The sequence below is a fragment of the Electrona antarctica genome, assembly GCF_951216825.1.
Source record: "Electrona antarctica genome assembly, chromosome: 14".
NCBI lineage: Eukaryota > Metazoa > Chordata > Actinopteri > Myctophiformes > Myctophidae > Electrona > Electrona antarctica.
Window position 1 is genome coordinate 26,379,816 of NC_136795.1, and position 11,799 is coordinate 26,391,614.

An 11,799-nucleotide genomic window follows, 5' to 3' on the forward strand; every position below is an offset into this window, starting at 1 on the left:
ACCAATGATATTTCTAATTATATAATTTATTATTAAAATTGCCACACACACACACACGAGAATTTCCCCACTGGAATTAATAAAGGATTGGCTGGCTGGTAGCTTTCCCGATTGTCTTCATGTGCTACACAGAAAATCAGTGAAATTACATTTCATAGATTCCATCTACAAAATAGGCAAACATTTTTTCAGAAGGACATCAAATGATGAACATTTCATATTTTAAATTGTATTTATTATTTCATATTTCTCATTTACAATCAATCACAACTGAATCAAGTGCAAGTCGGAATGGATTCATTTTCATTATTTGTTATTTCAGTCATTTGGAATGTCAAATATGTTAACTCCTAGCCGGGAAACAGATGAATCTGCATAAAAACATTTGCCCTCAATAAGGCTAGTTAACTCGCTCTTTATTCCTCAGTCCACGCAGATGAAAGGGCCTATAGTTTGGCTCCTGAGCATGGTCTCTCTACTTGGATAGTTAAAGCAGAAGCAGCTGGGTCATCAATGAACCAGAATAGTTCTCCTTGACTGGGAACAACACGGGCTGCTGGAAACGCTGGACCATCTCTACCCTCAAGCACCTCCTGTGGGTAAAAAAAGACAATAGTCAAAGTTACCACAATAGCAATGTTTTATCAATTATTTTAGTTTTCTTTTTCAGATCTACCCCATTCAAATGTTAAGCCCATATTGATTATTTTGCACCAAGTACATGTGGTATGGAAACTTTTATGAATCTGAAATTTCAATTTAACTCAGTGCAACTACATTACCTTCAACACAGGTGCTTTGCTGCCCCCTGTTGATACGAAGGCCACACAACGTGCAGAGTTCACCACAGGAAGAGTCATGGTCACCCGCTGCGGCGGCGGCTTGGGAGAGTCACTGATGGGGGCCACAACCTTCTCAGTTTCCTAAATTAGGGGTACACCCAAACCCAGACCGATTATCTATAATGTATACAAGTGGCAACAAGAAAGCCCCTGTGAGAGCCACAGGACAAGAAGACTACTATGTAACTGACACTAATATGATGCATGTGTTCTGAAAACATATAATGAAAATCCATAGGGCACATAACTGAAGCCAACAGGCCACACATTTGTAGTAGTATACATTACAAACATAGTAGAGGGACTGGACTGTCTTCATGCATGCCCGACATGCATCGTGTGAATTAGCCTATTAAGAACCACAGTAAAGAGTATAAAATGGCATTCTGCCAGACCAGACCTTAATTAGTAGGCCTTAAAAACCAAATTGAGTTTCAATTGCAGGCTTATTCACACACACACATATACATATCTATATATACATTGAGAATATGTACATGTGTGTGTATATACTGTATTTTTATTAGAGAGTTTCAAATAGGAAATGGTAGATATTTTGGTAGATTTCAAAATAGGTATTGTCCAATTCCTCTGACAGAGTTTCAGTTCAGCATAGCATAAATGGAACCATGTAGTGCAATACCATTCACGTTGCTAATTATATTGGACAGTAAGTGGGAGACTAAATTTGAGGAGCCATATATTTACTTCTGTCTTCATGTTATTTTTAAGGGTCCAACCCTATTCAGTCTCAGAAACCATAACATCTACATTTCCCAAACTTGGCAGATAGTTTGGAAATCTCACACTACTCAGGCAAAAAAAGGAAAGGAAAGGGGAAAAAAGAAAGAATGTCACCTTTGTCATCTTATCCTGTACTTAGACCCCGTTAACTGCTGTTTGTGGTTATGTTTTCCATTGAATAATTCTAGTACATTTCATAGAAAAATACAGTGAGTGATTCCCCTGTTCATTCTTAATGGACAGGGACACTGCACTTTATATCTATCAGCTGGTTCTTAGCTCAATAGCGAATGGCTGTGCAAGACAGTAAGTAGTTAGTTCTGTTCATGTTCACAAATGCTGATTGAGTCATACACAAGTGGAATAATAGAATAAATTCAAATAAATGTACGTGTTCAACAAAATGACAAGGAGTTGTGCTTCACTGACAATATGAAGTAAATACAGAAATACAGAAGAGGCTACCTTGTTCCCATAATGTAGAGAATTTCTATTAGGGCTGCAACTATTGATTTTTTTTTTTTAGAGTATTCGATCAATTACTTTTCAAAGCAAATAACTGAGAAGGACATTGTAAAAAAAACAAAACAGAAAACTTACATGGTGCAGCTATAAGCTCCATTTTACAATTGTCATACATAGCAGATCTACAAGGCGTACAAGCTTGTACACGGTACGAGCGTATGGCGTAGATCTGCTATTTTCTGTATGAAAATAAAAATATATATATTTTTTAGTTTTAATTTTCAATAATGGATTAAATCAATTACTTTGATTAACTGTTGCACCCCTAGTTTCCTTTTCTTGTCAGCAGTTATCTCATAAAACATCCTTATTTACATCCATTCAAACTATGCAAGTCAGTATGGTTCTCACCTCTAAGAGAGGATGATCTGGAAAAAGGGAGCAGGTATGTCCATCAGGTCCCATTCCCAACAGTAGCATATCAAACACTGGTAAGTCATCACTTGGCATTGCCTGCACGTTTAAGAGTATTAAAAACAATACTGTCTCAAATGTCTGAAGTCATGTGATCAAGATGCATCAGTCAGAGTTTTCATATTCCAATCTGATTGGTTACGATCGGCTACCACCCGTAAAATGCCGAACACAGTGTCTGATCTGCCACAAACATTAATCAAACATCAAGGGGCTTCTAAACATCGCAGAGCTAAATGTGATTTCACTTACACTTTTCTTGTTCACTTCAGTACAAGTCTACCTGTCGGCAATTAAAAAGGAACTCAAAAGACAAATTCGATAACAATCTGCTCCCCAAATCAATTTACACCTGTTAATAGCGCTTTCACTATGTAGTTTACCAATATCTCCTGGTTTCTAGTACTCTTTTCTTAATCTTACTACTATTTTTTGTATTAGTATATTATTCTATACTCCTCCTAGCTGTATCTATGTTTCTGTATCTGGCTATCTGTCCTGTGTTTCATAGCTGCTGCCTGCTGTGCTGCTTTGACTATCTGTCCTGTGTTTCATAGCTGCTGCCTGCTGCGCTGCTTTGACAACTGAATTTCCCCTGCAGGATCAATAAAAGTATATCTATCTAATTAAGGAAACGGAAATCAAACTTGAAAGCATCTGACTTTTTCTCTTTTCTATGTTCCACATTATATACACAAGATTAGTTCATTAGCAGATCTGTTATTTTAAATGTCTATGCTATATTCGATTGATTGATTTGTTTTTAGCATTGTTTTCAATAGATTTAACCAAATAATATTGTGTATCAAACAGAATATTAAGCTTAGAGAATCACGATTCATTAATATGTATTATAACAAATAAGTCTGTACCTTCTTCAGTTTCTGTGTATAATCCTCTGCACACTTGTCCACTGGCAGAGATTGATCTATGGCCAATATGTTGCTCTCAGGGATGTTAATCTTGGAAAACAATTGCTTCTAGGAGGAGATAAAGACATTTTACAACTTTGCCGCATAATAACACATCAATACTCCTTAGTTAATGAGCGTAAATATTTTGGAACGCATACCGTGTACAGTCCATAGGTGCTCTCTGGGTCATCAAAGGGCACCAGGCGCTCATCACAGAACCCAGCAACCCACTTACTGCAGTCCAAGTCTGACAGAGCAGGCAGCTCCTTGCTGAGCATGGACACCAGGCTGCCACCTGACAGGCCCAGTGTGAACTGGCCACGAGACGAAATGGCTGTTTTTGCCCGAGAGGCGACCAGTTGAGCCAGCACTGGGCCAAGCTCTGCTGATGAGGGAAACACGAGTACTCTTCTGCCAGGCATTGCACCACTATTTGACAAAAACAGAATGGTTTGGACATGAGAGCAGGAAACAAACGGGTTAGGGCTGGGCTACACAATATATTGTTTCAGCATCGACAATGGAATGAACACATGAGCAACACTAGTGACACTGCAAGGAATGCAATGTAGCTACACAAATACTTCTTAATAGAAAACAAAGACGTGCAAGGTTCACATTTTTACAGTATAGTCCATCTTATAAAAATCACTTATTTCTTGGGGCCTTTCTTTCTTGCATGCACATTCTGTGTTCATGTGTGTCATGTTGAGCAAACCAGAGTATTGAACAACTATCTTTTTTGGAAGGAGGTAGTAATTATGAGGAAATAACCAAATATAGATGAGGAAACAAGCCGTTTAAAAAAGGCAGAGTTATGCTCATCCTTGTAGTTGCTGGTGAAGGACAGATATGTATCAAAGAAAAGAAAGAGTCCACACAGATAGATCCATCCTCTGCATCTCTTTTACTGTGCAAAACACTTTGCTGTTTAACTCTGTAAAAGAGATACGGAGGTGGAGCATTAAGTCTGTGCAGTCTGGGCATACATTACCCTTTTCCCCTTTCTTTGAAACAAGGTATTCTAATCTAATGTCTCCCTATTCATTACTAGTGATACATTATTTTAAAATCAAGCTATTTAAGTGAGCAATGGAAACAAGCCGAAAGGCTTTTCTGGTTTCATCCTTTTAGCAGACCTTGTAGTTGTATTGTACTGTTCTCCCTGTGCCTGTCCTTGCAAGCTGTTTATAAAGTATTGAATGGATCAATCAATCAAGCCCAAAATAATAAAGAAAAAATTATGTTTGACCGTTGCCTGTTACAGGCCAGACGCCGTCTAGAACATATGAACATAATTGTGCTATGTTGGAAAAATGCCAATGCCCCTACGATCGGCTTTTGGTTGAGGAATTTAGCAATTAGGAAGAAACCTGCTGTAGGGTGGGGGTAAGGAACTGTGTTGGGGACATTTGTTTCTTTGTTTAACTGTATGTAATGTGTTTTTTTTTTGTTTGTTTCTTTTTTTTTTTTTTGCTTTGTATTCATGGACATATCCTGATGTTTCTTTGAAGATTTTGTTTAGTGTTTGTGCTGCCATGTGGGTGTATGGAAAAAATATGTGAATAATTGCTTTGAAAATACTATATTGTAAAGAAAAATCAATGTTCTTTTTTTAATCATTCAAGCCCGAGATGCAGATCTGATTATGTGTGCATGGTGTAAATAGCCTGCAACAGATTGCAACAGAATTGCAATCTGAATTGCAACACACAAAAAACACACAGCATGAAAACATTTCTGAGACAACTATTACAAGAGAGCAGGGTGGTTAAATAATACCTATATTTGTATCAACTGTCAAACTAGTGAAGCTTTTAACTTAATAGCATCTGCTATGAATAGGGATACGTGTGTGGCTACTTCAAACAGGGTTGTAGCCTTGGCTTGGATCAAGACGACGGTCTATGACTGTCATAGAGCTACGATGACCCATGACTATTGACTGACTAATGTTAGGCTACCTGACCTGATCAAACATTGGTTTACTTTAAAGCGCTTTAAATATGAAATAACAGCATTACCAACAAACGGACAAGGCTATCAAAATAGTAGATCAAGCATTAGTAAAGTATGAAAAATAGTGATATTACCTACTGGGGATTCTTCAAGTTCTCATGCAGATGATTTTTTGTCGGTACATTTTAATCCGATTTTACTTCCTGAACGTCAACGACGGCATTAGCCAATCACGTTGGTTACGTACCGCTCAGCATTTTGGTAAATGAAGTGCAGCCAGTCAGTAGAAACTAGAAATCTTTATATTAAACTTTCCCACACAAGTCTTCCAATATGTGTATACTGTTTACTGTTTACGGACTGGACATAAATTGTACAAGACAATTTTGCTAAAAAAAATATATATATATAAACAAACTTGTGATGCATCCTCCCACCCTGTAGATGGAAACAATGATGCCATTTTACCCGTCCCAGTTGGAAGAGATACCACGCTTAGCCTTTGAGCATGCACACAGCCACACACACATCTAACATTTCTTATCGTATACATATCTGGCTGTACATATTACTTCCCGTCATTCTGCTCTTCTGTTTTGCAATTATCTCGACTTATATTATATATAAGTAAAAAAAGATGTCGACAATGTTCTCTTTTCAATCACAACTAGTCTCCATCATGGACGCATTATCAAAAACAGCTGTGCTGGAAATAAGCAAACTGGTTGAGATCGAATCAAAGATGTTGAAAATAGAGATAACACGAGGACGGAATGAAATCTCGTCTCTTAGCGAAAAACTGCAACTGATGGAGAATTTGCTCTGGATTGCACAAGGGCGCAGGCAGGACACAGCGGGACACGTTATAGCAGCTACGATGAGAGATGGTTCAGAAAACATTTCTTATGGAACAGTGGAGCCAGATGGGACAGGACCTACAATAATAAAAAGGTATCGTAGGCCTATTTACCTGTCGTGTGTCTATTACAGTAATTGCACCTGTTCATCATGGCTTGTTCTGATTGGTAGTGGTGATTTTCTGATCTAATCTGGAGTTTTTGCATCCTATAGTGAGAGTACATGGGAAAGCATATCTTCATCTGCTGCAATGGGCTGTTTGCATCAAAGTGACTCTTCTGTTGAAGTAAGGACTTTCTAAAATATGTTGCAGTGTAATGGTTTTCTTTCTTCTTTTTTTTTTAGAAAACCATCATGAGGTGAATTACAACATTCAGTGTATATTTACATCTGCAGCAGATGGTTTTGTTTTCTAAAACACAAAACGATTTGTCAAGAATACATGTTAGAGTAGCCCTAGAATGTCTCCTGAGACAACACAACATTGCCTGTTGTTAGAGAGGATTTGCACAATACATCATTGGAACAATTGTTTATGCTTGATATGATGTTATATTTGCATATTTAGTTAGTAAACGAACTAAATCTGTTTAAAAAGTGGTCATTCACACACTCCAGAATGAATTGCCTGTGAATGGGTAGAAGACTGGCATGGGGCAGTTGTCCAAATTCAGTAGAGTGCCCCACAACTCAATTCTTGAGTGGCCTAACAAGCATCAATGGTTCTTTGTTTAGGAAAAATGCCGTAAAGGATTCTTTATTTAGGAAGAATTTGTTTATGAAAATGTCTGCAAAATGATACTAATAAGACACAAGATTCAGATCCAAGATTCAAAGACTTTGACACATGCTCAAAGCCTCATACCTAGTACCTAGTGTAGGCTATATTTGCAATTAAATGTTTCATGTTTTTCATGTCGAGTGGCACTCAAATAAGTTGTAGTACAACTCTTGTACTACTACTAATAGACAGTAGTAACAACACAATAAAGTGTAGGTAAATCTAGTAGTATGTTTATAGCATACACAGAGAAAAAAATACATACTAAAATGCATACAGATCTGCAGTGGACCCACTTCATAAAAGTGCATTTGTTATGCAGTGTCCACTTTGCAAAAGTGCTCTGTTCTCCTGTATTTGTGCAATGCACTGTCATGTCCCCCTCTAATGGGTGTCATTTCTCTCTAGCTTACAAATGCAGTCCGAGAGCAGCCTGAACTGATAGTGGTAAAAGAGGAGCCAGTGGAGATTGACAGTGGAGACAGTGTGACACCTAAAGAAAGGACAGGTGAAAATGGTGAGTGCTCTTTTAAGTTTTGGCATAGGGGTATATGCCTATGGTCACACCAAACTTTGATTCTGCTGCCTAATGCAGTGGATTCTGCCAATCCTTTTCAATGGGAATGGAGCAGTTTGTTGCGCCAGGGTGCCACCAAAAGAGAAAAAGTATTTAAAGCAGATAAATGCTTGAGACAGTTGCTGCTTTCCCCCTCTCTCCAATCGGATGATTCGAAGACGGACCGGCCTGCCAACGTCAAGACGGAAGGCGATGTAAGCTACTACTGTACATGTTTTAGGCTGATCTGGCTGCACAAAACAGGGGGCTGCTCCCACCTGCATTTATCAGCCTGGACTGACTGCAGCCATAGTTTGGTGTGACTGTACCCTAATATAATAATAAGCAATAACATTATGTTGGGAATCTCTAAAGTAATAATAATCACCAAAAACTACCAACCCTACAAGAACATAGGGCTGGGCAATATGGACAAAATCAAATAGCACACATTTCTATTTTCCCCTACATGTTCTAAAATAGCAAGAAATTGCTACTTTGCTATTTCTGAACAGTATAAAATAGGGCTTATGTGATTAGCAGCAGGAACAACACTTATTACACAAAACAACACTTATGCCATATCATGATATTACGATACCTCATACGATATCTAGTCTTATCACGTTATAATAACGCTATATTGTCCAGCCCTACAAGGATGCAGGTAATTAATCGAGCAAATTCTTTTTTACGTAATTTAATATTTGACACGTTTCCTAATTCAATATGTTCTCTCAATAGGAATTGAAATGGCCACAGATACTCGGCAGAGGAACTCAGATGTCCAGCACCTCAAAACCAGCTCAGATCAACAACATATATTTACGGACAACTTTGTGATCCAGGGCTCTCGATCATCGTTGGCCGGACCAGGGAAAGGGGACACACAATGGAGTACTGCACACTCTGTGCGCCAGAATGCACAGCTTCCACCGGGACACACAAACCTAGAGGTGGAGAAATCCACTGGCCGAAATGCTGCCCCCCAAAGTTTTAGTATGGCAAAGAACGTGAAGGTCCACAGTTTACGGAACTCGGCTGCCAAGCGATTTGGCTGCTTGCAATGTGGCAAGAACTTTAGATGTTTCAGTCAGCTTGAAATACATCAACGAAGTCACACCGGAGAAAAACCATTCAGATGTACACTGTGTGGAAAACGATACGCACAGAAAGGGCATCTTTATACACACCAGCGCACACACACAGGAGAAAAGCCATATCGCTGTCCTATTTGTGGAAAGGGCTTTATTCAGAAATGTACTCTTGATATGCATCAACGCACTCACACTGGAGAAAAACCTTTTGTTTGTATAAAATGTGGTAAAGGATTCACAAAGAATTGCAATTTGAAAAAACACATGGCAGTACATATAGATCCTAGTATGAACATGTATACTGAATCTAGTGTATGCCTACCAATATTTAGAGGGACAAACGGACATGCAGGCTCATCAAACATTGTTGTCGGTCAACCCTAACTCATTTGGCGGCATTCATTTTAAATTACATTGTAATAAAGCTATCTTTTGTTTCAGGTTTGAGTTGACAGGCACTGCAGTTATACAATTCAATTTTAATAATGGTTAGTAGGTCAATAATGCAACAGAGTATATGATGTGGTTCTGCTGGTGGATATTGTCATCTTTATGCTGTTAAATAGTAATGCATTCTGTTTTTCATGTTTCCTACCCATACACCAACATTGTTCTAATGAAACAAGCCGTTGCTAGTATGGCTATTAAAAATACACCGTCCTTTTAAGATGGGAAGCTCATCTTTTTATGAATCGTTGTTTTGAACTATATTCAGTGAAGTACCAGTCCTACAACTGACACTGCACTGAGCATCATTCCAGTAACAACTGAGACGGATGCTTTATTTTTGCAAACCAGTCACCTCATAGCATAATATCTTATAGGCCGGGGACGATCATTTAATCTAATTTAGATTGTTGGAGAATATAGTTTAAATAAAAATATTTTTACCCCACTCAAAAAACGAACACACGCAGGCTCTCAGAAATGTAGTTTGACATATTCAAAGTTGAGACTTTTCTTTATTGATGGTGCCACAACTGAAGTAGTAACTAACATTTATAGATTCTATATTCACACCGCCAGCATATATATATATATATATAGAGAGAGAGAGAGAGAGAGAGAGAGAGTGTGGCTACAGTATTAAAAATACATGCGTCCTTTAAAGATGGGAAACTCACTCCATTCCATGAATCGGTTATTTTGAACTAGCAGTCCCTCCTATTAACTGTTACGAGCCTAATTATGCACATATCCAGGCTAACTGAGCTGTTGTTAACAGATAGTTCTTCTCACTGCAATAACAAACAACAGCACGATCAGTAGCCCCGATACCTTCCCTCAGTTAGCTTATTCTGTAGCGTAGGGACTGAGGGAACGTATCAGGGCTAATCTTTAGTTACAGCAGGAGACCTTAATTGAAAATTAGATCTTGATTATAATTAGGTTGCTTGTAAATGAATGACCACCTATCCTATGACCTTCCTAACCTTCACTCAAGAAACATTGAACAAACAGGTGCTCAGAAAAGTAGCTTTACCTCCATTGCATATTTGTGTCTTTATACACACACACTGTACACACGCACGGTCGCACACACACACACACACACACACACACACGTGTACAATATAAATAATAGCGTCTTCGTCGGGTGCCTGTGGGGGGTGGGGTGTGTTTAACCCATTCGTGCCCAAACTCGGCCCGTGCATGGGCCCAGAGGCCCTTGGCTCTCAGGCGCCCTTGGGGAAATTGGACCGCACGGTAGGCTACTGGGTTTGAGGGCCTTCATTGGCCGTTGATTTTGTTAAATTTAGGTCAAAAAGATGATAAAAACACGAAAATGACGCGCTATGGGGGACCCCAAATAATTACCGGCCCAGGGGTCCTTGTGGGGGTTAATCCGCCCCTTCATGATCTATTAAACCCCTTAAACCGTTCAATTCGATTGGATTTTTGTCAATTTTATGCGCAGGTAGTCTAGTAGCCAGAATGTGAACCCGGACATGTTGAGTACACCAACGTTTTATGTTATAAATGTTTAGTATGGGTCCCCAGCATGTAGAAACTGCCGGATGCTAACTTGCATATGTTGAGCAATTTTCGTAATTGGCATAATATGTGACCATACCATTAACAACCTATAGAAGGCAAAATATTCAAAATTTCATCATGCTTTATGTAGCATGTGACGTGTCAAACTAGGGGTTTTCATGATGCTGAAGCATTAGTTTTGCAAAAAATCACTCATTGGGCTAAAAACGGCCATTGCCGTCATCACAAATGTGATGATGTCAGCACAATTGGGCAAGTGGGCATGGCCGTTTTTAGCCCAATGAGTGTTTTTTTTGCAAAACTAATGTTTGTAATGGATTCAGCATCATGAAAACCCCCTAGTTTGACAGGAGAGCGTACCCATGTTCCCCAGGTTCTATGTTCCCCACCATGCAAAAAAGGTTCTTTGTTCCCCACTTAGAATAAACCTAAACCTAAACCAGAAACCTAACCTAGTAAGACTAAAAGTATTTTAACAACTTTGTCTTAGTGTTACTACTAGCAAATTCTGATTTAAGCTCAGTCTTTGAACAATCCATTTAACTTTAGGCCTGCCTAGGCTACTTCAATTATCCAGTCTTAGCCCAAAAAAAATTAACACTGGCATAAAATAAACTAAAACATAATTGCTCAGACAAAGATGGCAAAAACAAACATTCTTTGTTCTGTACTTATACAATTGTATAGTACAAAACACTGAAGTCCTTAAACCAGAAACCTAACGCTAACCCTAAACCCTAAGGTAAGTGGGGAACATACAGTAGAACCTGGGGAACATAGGGATGACCCCGTTTGACACGTCACATTCTACATAAAGCATGATGAAATTTTGAACATTTTGCCTTCTATAGGTTGTTAATGGTATGGTCACAGATTATGCCGATTACGAAAATTGCTCAACATATGCAAATTAGCATCCGGCAGTTTCTACATGCTGAGGAGTCTGGGGACCCATACTCAACATTTCTAACATAAAACGTTGGTGTACTCAACATGTCCGGGTTGGGGCTCTATGAGCTGGCTACTAGACTGAGGTGCCAGGTCAAAAGCATAGACGGTCAAAAGCGACGAATCATTTGTTGGTCTCGCATCCCCCACAATCCCTTGCGGC

General features: G+C 38.9%; 2 protein-coding genes across 4 annotated transcripts; one reads left to right on the forward strand and one right to left on the reverse strand.

Annotated features, from left to right (window-relative positions):
• Positions 1-213: 213 nt before the first annotated feature.
• pgls (6-phosphogluconolactonase) lies at positions 214-5,663 on the reverse strand. 3 transcript variants are annotated; one of them, XM_079520495.1, is made up of 7 exons: positions 5,533-5,593; positions 4,177-4,376; positions 3,598-3,868; positions 3,398-3,505; positions 2,463-2,564; positions 783-923; positions 214-593 (listed from the first exon to the last, which is right to left on the reverse strand). In XM_079520495.1, exons 3-7 carry the CDS (start codon positions 3,859-3,861, stop codon positions 447-449), a joined length of 762 nt encoding a protein of 253 aa, XP_079376621.1. In that variant the 5' UTR covers positions 3,862-3,868; positions 4,177-4,376; positions 5,533-5,593; the 3' UTR covers positions 214-446. The 3 variants fall into 3 exon arrangements, with proteins under 3 accessions (XP_079376621.1, XP_079376620.1, XP_079376622.1); XM_079520494.1 differs by lacking the exon at positions 4,177-4,376 and having other exon boundaries at positions 5,533-5,663; XM_079520496.1 differs by lacking the exon at positions 4,177-4,376 and having other exon boundaries at positions 5,537-5,656.
• A 148-nt stretch (positions 5,664-5,811) lies between these two features.
• On the forward strand, positions 5,812-9,370 carry LOC306936859 (uncharacterized protein). Its single transcript, XM_079520493.1, has 4 exons — positions 5,812-6,349; positions 6,470-6,542; positions 7,446-7,554; positions 8,338-9,370. Exons 1-4 carry the CDS (start codon positions 6,036-6,038, stop codon positions 9,072-9,074), a joined length of 1,233 nt encoding a protein of 410 aa, XP_079376619.1. The 5' UTR covers positions 5,812-6,035; the 3' UTR covers positions 9,075-9,370.
• The last annotated feature ends 2,429 nt before the right edge of the window (positions 9,371-11,799 follow it).